Source organism: Heloderma suspectum, chromosome 1 (genome assembly GCF_057233095.1).
Source record: "Heloderma suspectum isolate Gila_16-S chromosome 1, 16-S_ref, whole genome shotgun sequence".
Classification (NCBI taxonomy): domain Eukaryota; kingdom Metazoa; phylum Chordata; class Lepidosauria; order Squamata; family Helodermatidae; genus Heloderma; species Heloderma suspectum.
In genome coordinates this window covers 319379612-319399808 of record NC_139458.1, presented here as the reverse complement: position 1 = coordinate 319399808, position 20197 = coordinate 319379612, and the positions used below count along the sequence as shown (strand labels likewise).

General features: G+C 43.0%; 1 protein-coding gene across 1 annotated transcript in view; it reads right to left on the bottom strand.

Moving 5' to 3' along the window:
• Nucleotides 1-17006: 17006 nt before the first annotated feature.
• PRDM1 (PR/SET domain 1) overlaps nt 17007-20197 on the bottom strand; it is a 28565-nt gene continuing 25374 nt past the window's right edge. The window contains exon 7 of the mRNA XM_084831301.1: nt 17007-20113. Coding sequence (XP_084687427.1) covers nt 19538-20113 — 576 coding nt within the window. The 3' untranslated portion in view covers nt 17007-19537. The remainder of the gene's footprint in view (nt 20114-20197) is intronic.

Sequence of the window (20197 nt, the reverse complement as noted above, 5' to 3'; positions counted from 1 at the left end):
TTTGGACTGTTGCCTTCCACATTGCAACCAACTGCCCTGTGGGAAAGATCCCAAAAGGGAGAGACAGGCAAACAGGCGAAGATTACCTCAGGCCTCTGCTCCAGCTGGGCTCTCTCTCCATTCCCCCACAGGGCTTTCTACTATCAACTGCCCTGTGGTGTGGAACCCTATGAGTTATTTTTAATATTGTTTTACAATGGTGTTTATTAATGTATTGTTGTTTTGCTTGCAGCCTTGGTAGTATTTTATCTTGAAAGACAGGATATAAATAATTGTAATAAATAGAGTCTGGGAGCTGTTTTAGCTATGTCCCTTGTGAGGAAATCATTGATCCCCATTATTTCTGTTTAGAGGGCTCAGGGATAGGGACAATACTCAACGTGGTCTGTGTAAAATAGGCAGCCAGGGGATGGAGTGGCAGCAGGAACATCTGCCCTTGGGGAGGCATGACCCTCCAGCCACTCCTCCAAGCTGGTTTGGAGGATCAGAGGAGCCAGCAGCAGACACCAGCATGGCCACAGAGTTAGCTTTGCCTGCTGGGAATTCAGAAGTGGGTTGCCACTCATCAATCAACCCATATGTTATTTGTAACATCTTCTAGAAACATGTTCTGGCATGCACCCATAATGAAAAGCCAGAGCCAGGAGGAAACACATCTATAACAACAGCCAAACGAAACCAGCGTACATGGGAGAAAACAGCAGTGACGTAGTTGGTAGGTGGCTGAGTGGCTTCTTACAGGAGAAGAATTAGGTATAAAACAGAATATATGTCACTGTTATGCCATCTTGTTTGTTGATTCCCTACAGCATAAAAACAATTCCTGGAAGCTTCCATAGGGTGGACAGTATGTGATTTCCATCACACTTCAGAAGAGAAAGAGGTGAGCAAATAAGGTATGCAGGCAAGACGGATATAAATGGAAGAAACTGGGAAGCATTTTCAACAGCGCCAGCTTGATAAATACCGGCAAGGTTGCTACAGTGGTAGTAGCAGTTGTTGTTGTGTGAGTGTGTGGTACAAGGATGAAGACTGTCAGTGCTGAGTGCAGTAACGCTCACTGTGGTCTCGTCGTATGAATGTCTGGTGCAGAACTGTATGTGAGGCCTATCTGTTTAAGAGCTCCACTGTGTTTATATTATTCTTAGACACGGGGATGAAGTGAGCAAGTGAGGCTGGGAGAAAGAAAACAAATGGAGCTGAATGGATGCAAGCCCAGTACGTAATATTTGCACTCCGGAGGCCTACAAGATAAACTAATGGAAGATAAATGGACAGCTGTGTATCGCTTGTACTCATACGTCTGTTTGGAAAAGGCCAGGGAAGGGAGTCATGAAGCTTCATGAAGTGGGTGGGGAAAGGCAACCCTAAAGCTATCTACTTGAGATCACTTCATTGGGATTAGGTGGCCCTTTCAGCCACTTCAGCCACCCTCTTGTACACACAAATGGGGTTGCAAAAGAGTGGTAAAAAAGTCTGTTTCCCTCACCCTTTAAAGCTAGGCTCATGAATGACATCAAGTGACTACGTGAGCAGAGAATTAGGGGTGAGAGTTATTCCTCTTTAATTTAGAGTAAAATGTGTGGTCTTCTGTTTGCATCACCAATCACACACCTGATCTGAAGATAATAAAATGTTGGGTGAGGCGGCAGGCAGGAGATTTCATGGCTTATTGTAGCTTTGTGTCAGAATTAATGGTATCATACAATTTAATGATATTTAATTATAATTGCATTACTGTGTTGCTGTTTTGGTAATATTTCATTTTGACTTTTTGCCCATCCTATTCCTTAAAGCAGAGGTGGGCAACTTGTGGTCCTCCAGATATTTTGGCCTACAGTTCCCCTCAGCCCTCACCATTGGCTGTGCTAGCTAGGACTGATGTGAACTGCAGGCCAAAACATCTGGAGGGCCACAAAACATCTGGAGGACTACCCATGCCTTAAAGGCTCAGGGTAGGTAACATTTATAACTGCATCAACAACGTACTGAAATATTTTCTCAGCATCTGAATAAATAGATATTAAATTATATCGTTCTGCCTTCTTTGAACCATGAAGGTCAGATTGCAACATTAATAGGACGTATATTAAAATTAATCGAAGTGCATGTATACTAGGCACAAAGCATGGAATGTACATGTGAATAAAGTAGTGCAGTATGCCTGTGTATGGAAATGATTGTGATGGCTTTTTTTTTTTTTAAAGGGATAAATATGACTCTCCAATTTGGTTATATCATGTCATGCAATTCCAAATAATGCAAGAGGAAGCTTTCCTTTCATCATCCTCTCTAAGAACTGTGCTATGATCTCTGGTCCTGGAAGAAAATGTAACTTTTATTTCTTTGAGTGGTTCAAGATTTGAAGCAGGAACAAAGCTCAGTGTCCAGTCCAATACCCATTTGTTCCTAAGTTACATAAAGTGATGGGCCACTTGACTTCAGCATATATATTTTTTAAAGATTCCAGCCCTGTAATGGTGTGGAGTATTTCTGGCAACAGATAAGAGATAATAACTTTATCTGGGATGAGTTGTAGGACCAGCTGTAGTTTTGATGTGAAGATAATGTATTTTGGAGAGGTTGGGGAGGGGGGAGGGGGGAGGGCAGGAGGGGCAGTGTCTGTTTCAGCCTGGAGGCCACATGTATAACTAAAAAAGATGAAAATTACTAGTTTACTGCTGTGAGAGTCAAATTCTTCCTAATATCCACTTTGATAACCATCTAAACGATTGCTTAGAGGTTCTAAGAGTTTTAGTAGTAGTTATTCATTACTGAACATGTCTTATTCTCTAGTTGAGCGATTAGATGAATGAGGTTGCTATTTGCATAAAATGTAAGTGCTAAATGCTGATTTAGCTTCAGATAAGGACATTGTACATGCTCTCCACAGATTTTTCGAGACAGGCAGAAACCATTGTCTTACTGGGACCCCTGATTTAACCTTAATTTCTCCCATGATTTAAGGGTTCTTAAGATTCCTGTCCCCCTGCACTTACCCTAGGGATAAGCTCATCTAGCAAACTCTGGGGTGGGGAGGAATCTAGTTGTCCCAGCTTTACTGATGAGAAGTTGCTGCCACTGCTTGTTTGTTTGCTTATTTATTGCATTTCAATCCCGCCTGTTTTCCTTTTTGCTTGTTGAGTGAACACAGAATGTAATGACTACCAAACTGATGGCTGTTCTCCGGTACTGTGGTCCAGCGGTTTAGCAGTGAAAGAAGTTTGTTATGGTGCGTTTCCTTGGGCGATGGCTTCTGTCCTGGTTATCTGTCTGCTCAGTTGTCCCCCTCCCCCTCCACTGCCCCCTGCCCTTAAAAAGTTAATTTATTTCAAAAATGTGCCCCCAATTGAGCACAGAATGGCTGGAACTGCTTTCTGCCGCTAATCTCAGTCTGATCCCATCTGCGTCTGTGATTGGGTTGCAGCTTCAGGCATGCACAAAGCAGGAGAGGTGCTTTTGCACATGCTCTGTTCTCCTCCTTTGCTAGGCTAGCCAAATATGGCATCCATCAGGGCTCTGGACTAATTGAACTAGCCGGATGCCATATTTGGAAAGAAATTACCCCCCCACACACACACACACACAGAGGCTTGAACAGCACGGTGCAAGAGGAAGAGTCTGGGCGGCAGAGCAGACCGCTGTGGATCCAGTCAACATCTATTTTCATTTCAAACCTGCACGACTAAGCCTGCATACACAGCAGGAATAGCGCAGAGTGATAGCAGGCAGCAGAGAGCAGCAGCACTGGCAGCAGCTTCTGCTTCTTCCCTACGGCCTTCTTCTGCTCCCGCCTTTCCCACAGGGCAGCAATGAGAGAAGCCATTCTGTTGGTGGCACCGAGAGATGAGAGAGCTCAGCTCTCTGTGCCGCTGACCGAGAAGCTGGTTCGGGTAGGAGTATGCAGGTCAAACTAAATGTGTTAACCTTCATGTAAGCTCACACTGCCCCAATTTGGATCAGACCACAGTGTTCCAGGAGGGGGGACTTAAACCTCCCCCCCCCCATTTTCATCCCCAAATCCCTCCCTCTGCGTTTTTTTAAAGCCTTAATTGGAGTCAATATTTTTAAGAGTTCTATTTAAAGAGAAAGAACCATAAAAACAGAGAGCAGGGAGGGCCTTGAGGTCGCTCATCAACAATTTGCACCTGGTCAGCAAGCTTTTTACAGTTTTCTCCACTATGGTGAGATGTATTGCATTTCTATTTAAATCATAGTAATTATTTCTAAATATAAATTAGCATATACAATTTCTGTGCAAACCCATGTTCTCTTTTGTCCTCATATTCGGTAATGCATGATAATGTGTACCTGGCAACCCTACTGCCCACTCTGTTCAATAGTGCTATGCATCCCAACACCCTCAGAGGCACAATCGGTTGGGATGCAAAACAGGGTGTTGTGGCACCCAGGTTGTGGAAGTTTCCCCCTAGACATCTTCATTGGCACTTTTCCTTTTAAGCTTTAGTTGAGTTGTGAAGGCTTTGAAAAATAATTCTTGTAGCTTTTACTTCAGTTTAAATTCTGTCTCCCCTGTTGATTAGGCTTTGTTTTATTCTGTTCCTGACTATATTGAATTTAAATGGATTTTATTGTATTTTAATTGTTTTATTATGAGCTGCTTTGGGGGCCCTTTCTAGGGTCAAAGAGCGACATATGCCTTTATACACAAACAAAGAAACAAACCTGGACATTCAGCGTCTGGCTGAGCATGGTAGGTTAGAGTGGGCAGCTTCTCAGTCGCCAATAATGGTTGCTTACCAGAAAATGGTATTATTGATTGTACTAGTAAGATATGAGCAGATCAGTAACCCTGTTCACCATCCTACAGGACTAGAATGTTGTAGTTTAATAAGGTTAAAGGGTGAATTGTGCTGCTTTGTGACTGCCTTTATAGAGCCATATATTTAGAAAGGACCAATGGGCCTATTAAGGCCAATCCCTATCAGCCATCTACCTGCCAAAGATTGTTCAACCACACAATCCAACCTCATTTGCCTGTAGCAAATTACCAAGTTGTAACTGAGATATCACATGAAGATACAGTGTAGCTGAGAGAAGTAATTTGATGTGGCTTTGGAGCTTGAACTCCGAATCTTGAAAGGAATGATGGCACGATTTCACCAACAGCAAAGGTATGTAGAGCCATGCATGTGGCAATCCAGGTATTAAAGTACATGATAACCCCAGTTGCCACATAGAATCATTTGGCCTGTAACTACAAATAAATGGAGTTTGTGGGGGCTTCATGGTAGAAACCCATGCTAGCTCAGTGTCAGGGCTGAGCTGTAGGCAGCTGTGCAAGATAGCTAGGAGGGCAGATGTTGAAGCCAAAGAACAAGGCAGGGTGAGGATATTGAACTCAGGCCTGCAGGCCAGATCAGGACCACCTGGGATCCCAATTCAGTCCTCTGAGGTTCTCAGAGGGCTTCCACTTTCCCGCCAACTGCTGATCATTTGATGGTTTCCTAGCTTTCGCGCAATTTTTCCCCTGTTTTAAAAGGTTGAAATGCCTCTCCTGAGTCAGTAGCTATAGGCTCTATGTAATTCCAGAACAGTCCAAAGCCAGAAACTACAACCGTGACAGAGATCCACACAACCGGTTTCCCCACTGAAATCTCTGAGGCTCAAAACACAGGGGAAAGGGCTCAGGATTCCTGGGGTCATCCTTCCCATGCAGTATTGGCCAACAGTCACTAACCTAAATTATTCCTGGGGTCAACTTTCCAGGCAATCAAAGACACGAATCTCCACAAACATCGTAAGGAACTGCAATGATTCCTGGGGTCATCCTTCCCAGGCAATCAAAAGAAAGAGTTCCAGAAACGGCCCAGGCACACATTCATCCAACCTTGAACCTTCATTGGAATCTCTGTGCTACATGGGCAAGGCCTATTAAGTCCAAGAGTAAGTCCACACAAGTAGAGAGTTCAGTGCCACAGCTTTTGCCTTGGTAACTCCACACAGCATGAGTCCAGACAGAGAAAAGTCCAAGAGTCAGGATCAAACCCAGCCTGATGGCACTCTGGGCTGACAACAAGGAAGACACCAAATCCACAGCAAAACAAGAGTTCAAAGTCTATGAAAAGCATCACAGTACTCCTCATGGCAAGTCCTTAGCAATCCAGAATTCTAATTAGGATAGTCCAGGTGCAGAGTGCCTCCAGAGGCCCAGACCATGATGGATCCAAACAGGGAAGGCTTCGGGCAATGAAGACAAGATGTTCCTAGCAAAGGCTCTTTGCCTTCGCATCAACTTAAAATGGGAAGGTGTGACTATAAGACATTTCCTCTCTGGGCCACTTGACAGACAAGGGCTTTTGGCCTTTCAGCAAGGCCTCTTTCCAAATGGGGCATCACTGCTCAGCTCTCCAGCAGAGACGTTTCAAACTGGGCGACCCTTCTGCAAACCTCACCTCTCTTCTGCCAGGTTCTCACAGACAGCTTCCAGCCTCCCTGCCTGCCGAGGCCAGACCAGCAGGTGGACGGGGAGCAGGGTGACTCCCCCTGGCTCTGCTCTGAGAACACCGACAGAGATAAGCTCACACAGACTCTGACATTCCAGAGGCTAAATAGGCCCAAGCCCTTCCAGGCTACTTCTAATCAGATCCTGGCTATAACCTACGAGGCCCACTGCAGTGCTGAAGCTGAGCCCTGACACTGCTGGGGTCAGGGCAGACTTCTGAAGTTGCGAACATACTGTGGATTGTATACAGAAGTTGCTGAGGTAGGGATCAGAGGCAGCAGAAGTGAAAAGGGGAGGCAAGGAAGTTGAAATGGATAAGTTCATGCCGAGAGGGAGGAGGGATTGCTCCAGAGGGGGTGTACAATGCTGCTGACATCCAATAACATCCTGCCAGGCTCCACTCACCAGTGTAAATGGCAGATAGCATTATGCAGTAGAAGAAAAACTGGCTGTGTAAACAACTGATGTAAATCCTGCAAAGAATCCAGAAGCAGAAGTCCTGGTAAGTTGATCAGCATTCCCTGCACCTCCTCCTCCAAGTCATTAATAAAAATGTTGAAGAGCACTGGGCCCAGGACTGAGCCCTGCGGTACCCCGCTCATTACCTCTCCCCGGTTTGAGAAGATCCCATTGATAAGCACTCTTTGAGTCCGATTCTGTAGCCAACTGTGGATCCACCTGATAGTTGTTTCATCTAGCCCACTTTGAGCTAGTTTGCTCATCAGGATATCATGGGGCACTTTGTCGAAAGCTTTGCTGAAGTCAAGGTATGTTATGTCTACAGCATTCCCACAGTCCACAAGGGAGGTTACATGATCAAAAAATGAGATCAGATTCGTCTGGCAGGATTTGTTCTTGACAAATCCATGTTGGCTTCGGGTAATCACTGCATTGTTTTCAGGGTGCTTACAGATGGCTTGCTTTATAATCTGCTCCAGAATTTTCCCAGGGATGGATGTCAGACTGACTGGTCTGTAGTTCCCAGGTTCCTCCATTTTAAAGATAAGTACAACATTAGCCCTCCTCCAGTCATCTGGCACTTCACCCGTCCTCCATGATTTCTCAAAGAGAATAGACAGTGGTTCTGAGAGTTCTTATTATTATTATTTATTGCATTTATACCCCGCCTTTTTTCCCTTGCCAGGAACCCAAGGCGGCTTACATTATCCTCCTCCTCTCAATTTTATCCTCACAACAACAACCCTGTGAGGTGGGTTGGGCTGAGAGTCTGTGACTGGCCCAAAGTCACCCAGTGAGCTTCCATGGCCGAGTGGGGACTAGAACCTGGATCTCCCAGCTCCTAGTCCAACACTCTTGCCACTACACCACACCACTTCTGCCAGTTCCTTTATTACTCTAGGATGCAGTTCATCTGGTCCTGGAGATTTGAACTCATTCAAAGTATTAGGTGTTCCTTGACCATATGCCTATTGATCTCAAGCTGCAATCCTGCCCCTTCAGCCTGTACTTCACCTTTGCCAGGGGGGTCATAGACCCTCTTTTGGGAGAAGACTGAGCCAAAGTAGGAATTGAGCACCTCTGCCTTTTCTTTGTCATCTGTTATCATTTTGCCATCCTTATTTAATAGCTGAACCATCATTTCTTTCCTCTGCCTTTTACTATGCACGTAGCTGAAGAAAGCCTTTTTGTTGCTTTTAGCATCCCTCGCTAACCTCAGCTCGTTCTCAGCTTTAGCCTTCCTGACGCCATCCCTGCAATTCTGTGCCAGCTGCCTGTACTCTTCCTTTGTTGCTTGGCCTTCTTTCCACTTCCACTGTATGTGTCCTTTTTTGTTTTCAGGTCATCTCTAAGCTTTTTGTGAAGCCACCTTGGCTTCTTCTGTTGTCTTCCACCTTTTCTTCTTGTTGGAATTGTTTGTAATTGTGCCTTGAGAATTTCCTTTTTTAAAAGCTCTCACCCATCTTGGACTCCTTTTCTTGTTAGAGTCGCTTGCCATGGGACCTTACTTATCATTGTTCTGAGTTTATTAAAATCAGCTTTCCTAAAATCCAGGGTACGCTTTTGACTACACTTGGCTTTTGCTTCCCTTAGAACCAAGAACTCAAGTATAACATGGTCATTTCCCCCCAGACTTCCTGTAATTTGCAGCTATTGCCACAGCAAAACTGCTAGCTCTTAATAAGTGTTCATTTTGGTAGCCACCAATGAGTTAGGTAGCCACCAATCTTCTAAAACCAAAATATGCAACATGTCCCTAAGATCAGCCTCTGTACCAGAGGACTGGAAGATGGCTAATGTAATACCAATTTTTAAAAAGGGATCCACGGGGGATCTGGAAATTACAGGCTGGTTAGCTTAACGTCTATTCTGGGTAAATTGGTTGAAAGCATTATTAAAGATAAAATTGACAAAGTCCCTCACCAAAGACTCCTGAGAAATCTTAGCAGCCATAGAATAAGAGGACAGGTCCTCTCATAGATCAGTAACTGGTTAAAGAGTAGAAAGTAGGAATAAATGGTAAATTCTCCCAATGTAAATAGTGGGGTCCCACAGGGATCTGTATTGGGACCAATGCTTTTCAATTTATCCATAAATGATCTGGAATTCGGAGTGAGCAGTGAATTGGTCAGGTTTGCTGATGACATGACATTATTTATATATATTAATATTGTTCAGTATAAGCAAGTGTAAAGTGATGCACATTGGGGCAAAACATTCCAACTTCAAGTATACCCTGATGGGATCTGAGCTAGTGGTGACCAACCAAGAAAGAGATCTTGGAGTTATGGTGGACAGCTCGATGAAAATGTCAACCCACTTTGTGGCTGCTGTAAAAAAGACAAACTCCATGTTAGGCATAATTAGAATTGAGAATAAAACTGCCAGTATTATATTGCCTTTATACAAATCTATGATGCGACCACACTCAGAATAGTATGTCCAGTTCTGGTCACTATACCTAAAAAAGAATATTGTAGAGCTGGACAAATTGCAGAAAACGTCAACTAAAATGATCAAGGGACTGGAGCATCTTGCCTATGAAGGAAGGTTACAACAGGTGGGATTGTTTAGCTTGGAAAAAAGGCAGGTAAAGGGAGACATGACAGAGGTGTACAGAATTATGCATGGTGTAGAGAATGTGGATAGGGAGACATTTTTTTCCCCATCTCTCATAATACTAGAACCTGGGGTCATCCCATGAAGCTGATTGATGGGAGATTCAGGCCAGATAAAAGGAAGTACTTCTTCACACAGTACATAAACGATGGAATTCGCTATCACAACATGTAGCGATGGCCACCAATTTGGATGGCTTTAAAAGGGGATTAGATTAATTCCTGGAGGAGAAGGCTATCAATGGCTACTATTCCTGATGGCTATGTGCTACGTCCAGTATCAGAGATGGTATGCCTATGCACACCAGTTGCTGGGGAATGTGGACGGGAGGGTGCTGTTGCACTTGTGTCCTGCTTGTGGGTTTCCCATGGGCAGCTGGTTGGCCACTGTGTGAACAGAATGCTGGACTAGATGGACCCTTGGTCTGATCCAGCAGGGCTCTTCTTATGCTCTTAATGCTTATCTGGTGGTACTGGTGGAGACACATGCCACAGCTACTGTGAAGCCTAAAGACGGTTCCTGTTGGTTTCCATTTCTTGTTTCCTCCTCCATCCATTTGATATGTCTAGAATGTCACTTTAAGAATCTCCTGTGGAGCCACAGTGGGATAGGATGATGGAACATCTGATCTGAAATCCCAGCTTAAGTCATAGACATATGAGCTGGCCTTGGCTGAGTCATTTTCTTTTAGCCTTTTATCCCCTGCAGTATCAACTCTTTACTGATAAAGGAATTTGATTCTTAATTGTGGAAAAGCAGCTGTCATTTTGGAGAAGGCGAGACTGTTTACATATTATGCAAACAGGAGAACATTAAGTAGGCCTTGTGACAAAAAAAAATAATAATGTTGGGCTCTGTGATAAGTAATGCTTATGTACACATATTTCTCCCTCTATCCCATTCCACGCAGTCACCCTTTCCTTCACCAGAATCATCTCAGGCCTAAAATAGAGAAGCAGAACTTCCCTGTAAGATATCCTGTGTGCTACACCATGTCACACTGCAGGTGGGTGATAAAATGTTGGAATGCTCTCCAAAATAAAAATACTTTCTTCACATGCACAACTAGCATGTCAGGCAGGAAAGACCCTAACTTAGAGTTTCCTGTGACATGCCAGCTTTATGTTTGTACTCATGGGGAATATTTTGGGTTGTATCCAATGGTGTCTTCTCACCAGCAGAACAGTCATGACTGGCAGATCCATTTCCCCCTCCCCCTGCAGCCCCTCATGCCCCCCAAATGTGCTCCAGAGGATTGGGGGACCCTCCAGAACATATTTGGGGGGTAAATGGGGGTATGTGAGGAGGAGGAGGGGACGGGAAACTCCCATTGTGTGAGCAGAACTCTGCTCCTCTTGCATCAACATTGGATGTAGCCTTTTATGTGGTGATTCACTACCTGCACTATGAAAAGGCGATTCTGCTCATGTTTTCCAGCTCTCAGAGAATTGCTCTGAAGAGGAATTAACATAAAGATCATAAAGCCCATTGGCAAACAGTCCAATGCAGCTATCATTTACAGGCAGAAGCTCCAGTCCATGGGCAGAGTCCCACTGCCTGCAAATCTTCTCATTCATTTCAGTGTATATATGCAGATAGGGGAAGCCCATATACATGTACAAGGGCATCTCTGCACCAGCCTAAAATCCTGCATTTAAAACAGGGCTTTCTGCTTCCATTTTAAATGCAGGATCATGACAACTCTTTTTTTCACGTGCTTCCTTTTCCCCCACCCCTTCCCCCTCCTTCTCCCCGTATCTGAGTCATCCATTATCTTTCATTGATCTTGCTCCTCTTCATGCCACTTTCCTCTTTTCACAGTGGGAACTCAAGCTGAACACAACAGGGTGATTTGATAGCTCATTATCTGCGGTCTGTTTAAAAATGGAACAAAGGGCATTTAGTGCAGGAGATGCCCTGGAGGGTCACGGCGTCATGTAAAGAGCCTGCAAACTTCCATGAAGGAGCAATCTCAATCACAGGATAAAAGCTCCGTGTGAAGAAAGCCCAAGAGACCCCTGAGCAGATCTGATATTAATGATTAAATGGGAAATTAGCACTATGTCATTGTTGTAGTGGCTATGGTAGGAACAATAATACAGGGGTATGGTGAACTTAGTGATGTTTTCTAATTGGGCAGTTGGAAGAATATCCAGAAGAGGAACTAAAGAAAGGAAACAGTAGGCAGTTATTTGAAATGTTAGATGGAGCCCTGAGGTCTCTACATCACAGAAGATGCAGACTTCTGTTCACACAGCAGGACTTCCCCTTGCTCTCCTCCTCCCTCACCCCCAATATGCTCAGGAGGACCCCCAAACCTCTAGAGCAGATTGGAAGGGAGGGTTATCCACTGCGCCAGCAGTTCCTAATCTGCTGGTGAATGGACAGTTTTGGATACAACCCTCTGTTTGAAGGAAAAGCTGACAATGGGCATTCTGTGAAGAACAAGAAGAACACATTTTAGGACCAGTTCACAGAAGACCACTTTCATATCAGCCCATTGAAATGGGCTGGGTTTGGGGTGTGAGCAATGCTTACTAGGATGTTCTCTTAGCTGCTTTAGAAAGGAAAGGTAGCACGTCACCGGGAGTCTTGTTTTTAAAAGGCACCTGTGGTTTTTCTGGTTTCAGGGCAGGTCCATGGTGAAGTCACACTGTCAATATTCTGTTGTGGCAAGTCAAGCACAGATTGGCCTCATGTCTCTAAAGGCAAATCAAAATGAAACTTGCCAGTAGAGGAGAGCAAAGATACTTCACACCCACAGAGATGGCATGCACTCATTTTTGTAAGAGAGGTTAGAACAAGAGCCTCACACTCTGTCTCCAAGGTCCTGCAAAAGCAATTCTCCATATGACTATGCTCAAAGAGTGTTTTAAACCTCATGACCATACAGCATTTTAACTGCTTATTCATAAGGCCAGTTTTCACTTTTTAAAAAGATGTTCCCTTCCATTTTTCAAATTTGCTGACAGAAATGTCTTCTAACTGGGCCAAATCAAATGCAGTCTTTATGAGACTGCTCAAACGTGTCTTGAAATATAAAGGGAATGGGGGATGGGGTGGGGAAGGGAGAGCTGTTTAATGAGGCAAATTCTGTTGGTTAATAAGTGCTCTAGTGGCTGCCTTGCTCCATTTTGCACTGGCCATTGTAGAGGCAAACGTTTCTAATCAGGTTGTTGTTGTTGTTGTTCAGTCGTTCAGTCGTGTCCGACTCTTTGTGACCCCATGGACCATAGCACGCCAGGCCTTCCTGTCCTGCGCTCTCTCCCGGAGCGTGCTCAAGTTCATATTCATTGCATCCGTGATGCTATCTAGCCATCTCATCCTCTGCCGTCCCCTTCTCCTTTTGCCTTCAGTCTTTCCCAGCATCAGGGTCTTTTCCAGGGAGTTTTCTCTTCGCATTAGGTGGCCAAAATATTGGAGCTTCAGCTTCAGTATCTGTCCTTCCAATGAGCACTCAGGGTTGATTTCCTTTAGGATGGACTGATTTGACCTCCTTGCAGTCCAGGGCACTCGTAAGAGTCTTCTCCAGCACCACAGTTCGAAAGCATCAATTCTTCGGCGGAGCTGCTTGTGGTGTGAATGAGAGAAATGAAGCAGTTCTTGCTATTTACCCCAATGGAAAGAGGCATGAAAGTTCTCATTTCAGTGTTCTCAGAAGCTGCTTGGAATTATATCCTACAATATAATTCCAATCCTACAGTGGATGCCAAATATGGTTGGCTCCCTCCCTCTGATATACATATACTGCTAGTCAGGTGACCTTGGATCCCAACTTGCAAACAGGTGAACTAGTCATGCAACTGGATACTTTGTTCCCACTCTACTCCTGAATGCCTACTATAGGTCTCTTCACACCAAACCAAACACCTTACAAAATGTCTGTCACATCACTCCAGTAGGAACAGGCACGGAAGTTCTCTTCGGTCCAGCTAGGCCAGAGGTAGGCAACCCAGTGCGCTCCAGACGTTTGGGGATACAATTCCTATGCTCCCTGACGATTGGCCACGCTGTGGACACAAGTGCTGCAGACACCTACAGCCATGTTAAGAGACGATAAATAATGCCTGGACTTCATTTTAATGGAGGTGCTTATTACTTGTATTGTGTGTTTTCTTCCCTCTGTAATCATCCTATTAATGTTTTCCTTTAATCTTAAACTTGAGTAGGTTTTTGTCGGTCAGTGCTTTCGGAGGGACATGCTTCAGTTTTGCCAAAACAACCAAAGCAGCAGCAGCAGCTGCTGCACCATTGCTGCTTGATGAGATTGCTGATTACAATGTGCATTGCCTTTTGACTGTGATGTGTTTTATGAAACATCTTCTAAAGCTTACAAGTGTCCTTGGGACATAACTCTCCAGAAAAGAAGTCTTTCCTTGCCAAGTAAGGACGCATAATTTATGATGCTAACGGTTAATCTAAGGTGTGTGTGTGTGTTTTAAAAAATCAGCACTCTGTAGAATATAGGAGTATAACATGCACCATTTGGCACATTTATGACAAAGGTGCTCTGGTTTTCTTAACTCCACAGTTCTGTGCTGGCAGTTTTTCAAATTCTTGAGACAGATGTTTAAATGAATTTAAGGGGACAGAGAAATACTTTAAAAACGTCAGAGTTGAGGGTCTCAATATAAAAGGAACATTATTTCTCTATCAATTCAGATAGGAAAGGATGCCACATGGCCTATCCTGTTTTAGATCTGCTGTTAGATGATAGAAATTGCAAACGTGGAATTAGCTTTGTGGGAAAAGTCCTATTTATTATTCAATTGTGGGCTTGTGCAGAAGGAGGGAGGTGAGATTGCTTCGTGACTCTTCTAGACTTAGTGTGTATTCACATCTAGTTTCTTAAAAACATACCAGGAATTGTCTGGCATGCAGAAAATGTAGTTATTACTGTTCAGGCAGAACACAAGCTGCAGTTAAGGTATGTATTCTAAGATCTTCCAAATGTACTCCTAAAATAAAGGTACAAGTCAGGGGAAGCCAGACATGTTAAAAACCCATTGAATTCTATAGGGCTTAAGCCTACAGGGAGGCAGACAAGTTTTGCTGGTGACAGTGGGGCAGAAACACACCCACCTTTATCTGGATTGTACCCACAGTAATGACTAAACTAGTTAACTACAACTTCTCAGCATCTCCATAAGGCGCATTTTACACATATGTAAGCTCACGAATTCCACATAGAAGTGTCTTCCATGTACACATTTTCTAAATGTTGAAGCGATAATCTCTGTGTTTTAAAGATGAAAACTGAGAAGCTGGATAAGTATGTAGAGTACCTAGGATCTGAGACTTTGACAGATTTCTTTATAACATGGCAACTGTGGTAAGGACGATTATGGTTACAACATGCCCACAAGTAAAGGGCACTCATTGTGGCATAGGTTCTGAAGGACATGAAAGAAATCCCATAAAATATATCCACAAAGTTCAACAAAGATTATGCTACTCAAAACAAGTAGATGGCAGGGTCCACAACCATGATTCAAGGAAAGTTGCAACAGTAAGAATTTTGAACTTCCTATATTCTAATAGCACTGTCTGCCAATCTTTATGTAGCCAAAACCATTCATGAGCGCAATATCAGTAGGCTTGGGAAAACCCCAAGGTTTGCATAGGTACAGAAAACTTTAAAGCAGAAAACCTGATGGGGAATGGGATGTTCTGGGAAAAGGCATAGCTAGCTGTCTGGAACTCTGAACAGGAGCACTTCACACTGAAACATTTTGTTGCACATCCCATTTATAGACTGTCTAAAAGAAGCTTGTCTAATTTCTGTGAATGGTAAGCCAAAGCGGTTTCACTGTAACATGGAGATCATATAATTGCACATATGACTAAAACTAGGAAGTGGCTTGTTGGTGATAACTTCAAAGACAGAAATGGATCTTCTGTGTATTCCTACACTTGATGCAGGCCCTATCAGTTAGCTTATAACAAGGGTGGGCAACTTGTAGCCCTCCAGATGTTTTGGCCTACAAGAACAAATCCTGCCAGACAAATCTGATCTCATTTTTTGATCAAGTAACCTCCCTTGTAGACCGTGGGAATGCTGTAGACATCATATACCTCGATTTCAGCAAAGCTTTCGACAAAGTGCCCCGTGATCTCCTGATGAGCAAACGAGCTCAAAGTGGGCTAGATGAAACAACGATCCGGTGGATCCACAGTTGGCTACAGAATTGGACTCAAAGAGTGCTTATCAATGGAACCTTCTCAAACTGGGGAGAGGTAACGAGCGGGGTACCACAGGGCTCAGTCCTGGGCCCAGTGCTCTTCAACACGTTTATTAATGACTTGGAGGAGGAGGTGCAGGGAATGCTGATCATATTTGCAGATGACACAAAATTGGGCAGGATAGCTAATACTTTGGAAGACAGAAACAAAATTCAAAGTGATCTGGATAGACTGGAGCGCTGGGCAGAAAACAAGAGAATGACATTGAATAGGGATAAATGCCAAGTTCTGCACCTAGGAAAAAGAAACCAAATGCACAGTTACAAGATGGGGGATACATGGCTCAACAACACTACAAGCGAGAAGGATCTTGGAATTGTTGTCGATCACAAGCTGAATATGAGCCAACAATGTGATGTGGCTGCAAAAAAGGCCAATGCTATTTTGGGCTGCATTAATAGAAGCATAGCTTCCAAACCCCGGGAAGTACTAGTTCCCCTCTACTCAGCACTGGTTAGGCCTCATCTGGAGTACTGTGTCCAGTTCTGGGAACCACACTTTAAGAAGGATGCAGACAAACTGGAGAGGGTTTGGAGGAGGGCAACAAAGATGATCAGAGGACTGGAAACAAAGCCCTATGAAGAGAGACTGAAAGAACTGGGCATGTTTAGCCTTGAGAAGAGACGACTGAGGGAAGATAGGATAGTGCTCTTCAAGTACTTGAAAGGTTGTCACAGAGAGGAAGGCCAGGATCTCTTCTTGATCATCCCAGAGTGCAGGACACGGAATAATGGGCTCAAGTTACAGGAAGCCAGATTCCGGCTGAACATCAGGAAAAACTTCCTGACTGTTAGAGCAATACGACAATGGAACCAACTACCTAGGGAGGTGGTGGGCTCTCCCACACTGGAGGCATTCAAGATGAGGCTGGACAGCCATCTGTCAGGGATGCTCTGACTTGGATTCCTGCATTGAGCAGGGGGTTGGACTCGATGGCCTTGTAGGCCCCTTCCAACCCTACTATTCTATGATTCTCATCAGCCTAGCCAGAGTAGCCATCTCTGGCTTAAGGAACTTGAAATGTGAGGGTTTGGGGGAGAAGGGTGTATGGAAATTTTGTTCTGTCATTGGTATTTGGGTTCCAGGACCAGACTACTATCCCTGAGGATGCACACAGTACTTTGTCATATACCATAAATGTTTGGCCTGAGGGTGCCTGAAAACTAGAAATAAAATACCACCACATATCTAAGAAATGGATGGGAGTCACTGGTAAAGCAATGAACATTTTATATTTAATTTACATTTTGACATTTTTGCACATAAATAACAATGTAAACCAGTACGTAAACATAAGATAGTTTGTTCTAGCAAAGTAAAAAGCCTGTTAACTTTGGTCAGAGCCTGTTGTTTAAAAAAACACTGATTGTTGCTACATTCACATGTAAAGTTCCTAAATGGAGAGGAGAAGATTGGACAGAGAAGAAGCAAATTTTAAAGCTGATGCATATAAATCTTTGTAAAATTTGTATCAAATACAAGAAAGCGCTACAGGCAATTAATGAAAGCAAGTGTGTGTCCAGTGACAGGAGTAGTGGTACTTTGGTTCATCCTACAGTTAAGTCCTACATTTATGAAACATTGCTACATTTAAATATATTTGCCTCACAATTTATGGGAGCAGAAATGTAATGAACTGTAGTCCTTCCTTCAAAAGCTATATTTAAAGTTTTCCTTGGGCTATTTTTAGACCACAGATATGTTTGGTGTTTTAAATAAGAAGGCATTATAATGATATCATTTCTGAAACAGTCTAATTCCGGAAGACCATTATGAGATACAAATATATACACAGAGTGGAAGAGAATGTAATAATGCTGTTTTTTTCCCCTCTCTGTTACTTACATGTGATCATGCAACCTTTAAGAGGCAGAGGAAACTGTGGCAGACTTCCCGGACCACTTTAAACAGCTCACCCTACTCTTTAATGTTCTGTATTATATTTATACCATACATAGGTGAGTGAGATCTTGTTGGTTTTTCAGCGATAATTTCTGGGGTGGGTGTTTTTCCCCCACAAGCAAAAGTCTTCAATAAGAATATGAGATGCAAGACTCAGCCACGCAATCTTCACAGAATTCTTTGGAGATCTTAAAAATAATATGTGGATAAACTTAATGTGAGTAACAGTTTGCAGGATCGAGCCTCAGTGAATATTACTGTGCATGCATGCATGCTGATGAATTATTAATTCTTCAGCACAGTATAATGGTTTGAAGGCTGATATTTCATCCCTTTGGGAGGGTGACATAAGCTATGTAAAATAGATTTTATACAAGGTTTGGCTCACAAAAGTAACTGGTACAAAAATATATGTGCACGCGCACACACATGGTATATCGGTATAAATATCTATAAATATACATGTATTATTTGTTACACCTTGTATGCTGACATGGTATCTTTGGGTTTAGCAAACAGAAAGATTTACAAAAAGAAAAGAATGTGCACTCTGTCTTCTCCTCTGCACATTTTGGTTTGTTCTCTAAAGTAGCAAAGCATTAGATAAAACAGCATTTTCTGCACCACTGGACACACTCAATGAGGTAACTGTTGTTCAGCAACTTTGCAATGCCCTTTTTATTTTTAATTAAATTAACCACAAAATGTATTAATACAAATACTGAGAGAAATCTTGAGTCATACAAGAAAGGGAAAAATATGGGTATGCCAAGAAAGGACTTTGTTACCAATTTCTATCCAAGGAAATTGGATAGACGGAAGGAGATAAAAGGACATCCATCACGTCTCTCCCAGAGAATCTAGAAATCAGATTCTCCCATAGGATTCCACTGGCAAAAATCTCAGCAATACCCTCCTTTGCAGGCAGCATCTTTGGGGTATTATTATTTATATACTATATGAACAGTTTGTGAGAGGAGAAAAAAGTCATTTTGTAATACTATGCTCAACACTTTATGACGTACAACTCACTTTTTGAGTGGTGGTGGTGTGGAACCCTATTTTATACACTATTTCTGATAAAATATTTTAGTTTCCAATTCATCCTAGACATGAGGCATTGTAGATGGGAAAAAAATCTTTCATTTGTCTGAACACCAGTATGACTTTCTCTCTCTGACTGCTGCATACATTTTGGGGGTAATCTCATATTCTACCCACTTTGTCCAATTACCCAGTACTGTTCCAACTCATGGGATTTCTAGAATTTACCTTTGGCAAAACAAAAACCTCATTTCTGAAACAGGTATGTAAATTTTTCCCCTTGCATCCCTGTCAGTCTTAGGATTTTGTTGTTCTTTTGTTAAATAGATGTGCAGGAATAAATTCTACAAAGAATGGCCACAAGACAAAAAACAAAAGAGAACACATATTCAAACTTACAATGAATTTTCCTATCATTGTAAATATTTTCTATCTATTGCTTTTTGAATGGTAAATTGCATAATAAATTATGAAGAACTATTACTGGAAAATGATTATGGATAAAAGATTGTCTTTTTTAGAAGTGGGAGAGGCAACACACAGTCCTTGCCTCTTTTCATGCCCTGAGAAAACAATGACTTTGGAGTTCCTTCTTTCAACTGGACTTGGAGAAACTACTGTAAGCCAAGATCGCTTTGCAGCATTGACACTATATACAAGCAATTGCTACAGGCACCCTGACTCGCCAAGTCATAAATTAAAAAAAAAAAATTACTTCTTTGCCACACATACAAATGCACATGTAAGTATGCATATGTGTGCACACACACACTCTCACACACATACATACACATCCCACAGCATTTAAGGGTCCATTGGTTCAACTGTTTCTTGCTTGACCTTTATAGGTACCCGAGGTAGTGGATGACCATGAGGCAACTTCACAATAGACATATCTGACGATTCATAAAGATTGCATCCTGAGGAGACCAGCCCGTTTCCCAGGTTCCTCTGCAGTGATGCTTTAAGAGTGGCTCCTTCTGTCTCTCTTTTAAGCACAGCAAGTATTTCTTTTTCTACTACAGATGCCATGTCAGCATTGTCCTCGACATCATCCAACCTGTCTGCACTGTCACTAATGTCGAATTTCTCAATCTCTTCATTGATCCGATTAAGGTCTTCTGTAGAAAGGTTCGATGCAGGGACAACAGGGCAGTTGCCCTTCAGGTGGACCTTGAGGCTGCAAAGGTGGATATAGCTCTTATGGCAGTGGATGCACTTGTGTGGGCGCTCTCTGGTGTGGAGTCGTTTGTGCAGTTTCAGGTGCACAAACTGGGTGAATTTAGCAGTGCAAAGCTTGCACTGATAAGGCTTCTCTCCAGAATGGAGCCGCAGATGGGTCTTCAGGTTACTTGTGCTGCTGAATCGTTTATGGCAGACCTGATTAGGAAGAAGCAAATGAGAACATTAGGAGGAAGATTATGTGATCTTTAAACAGAAAAGCTAAGTGCTGAAAATGTAATT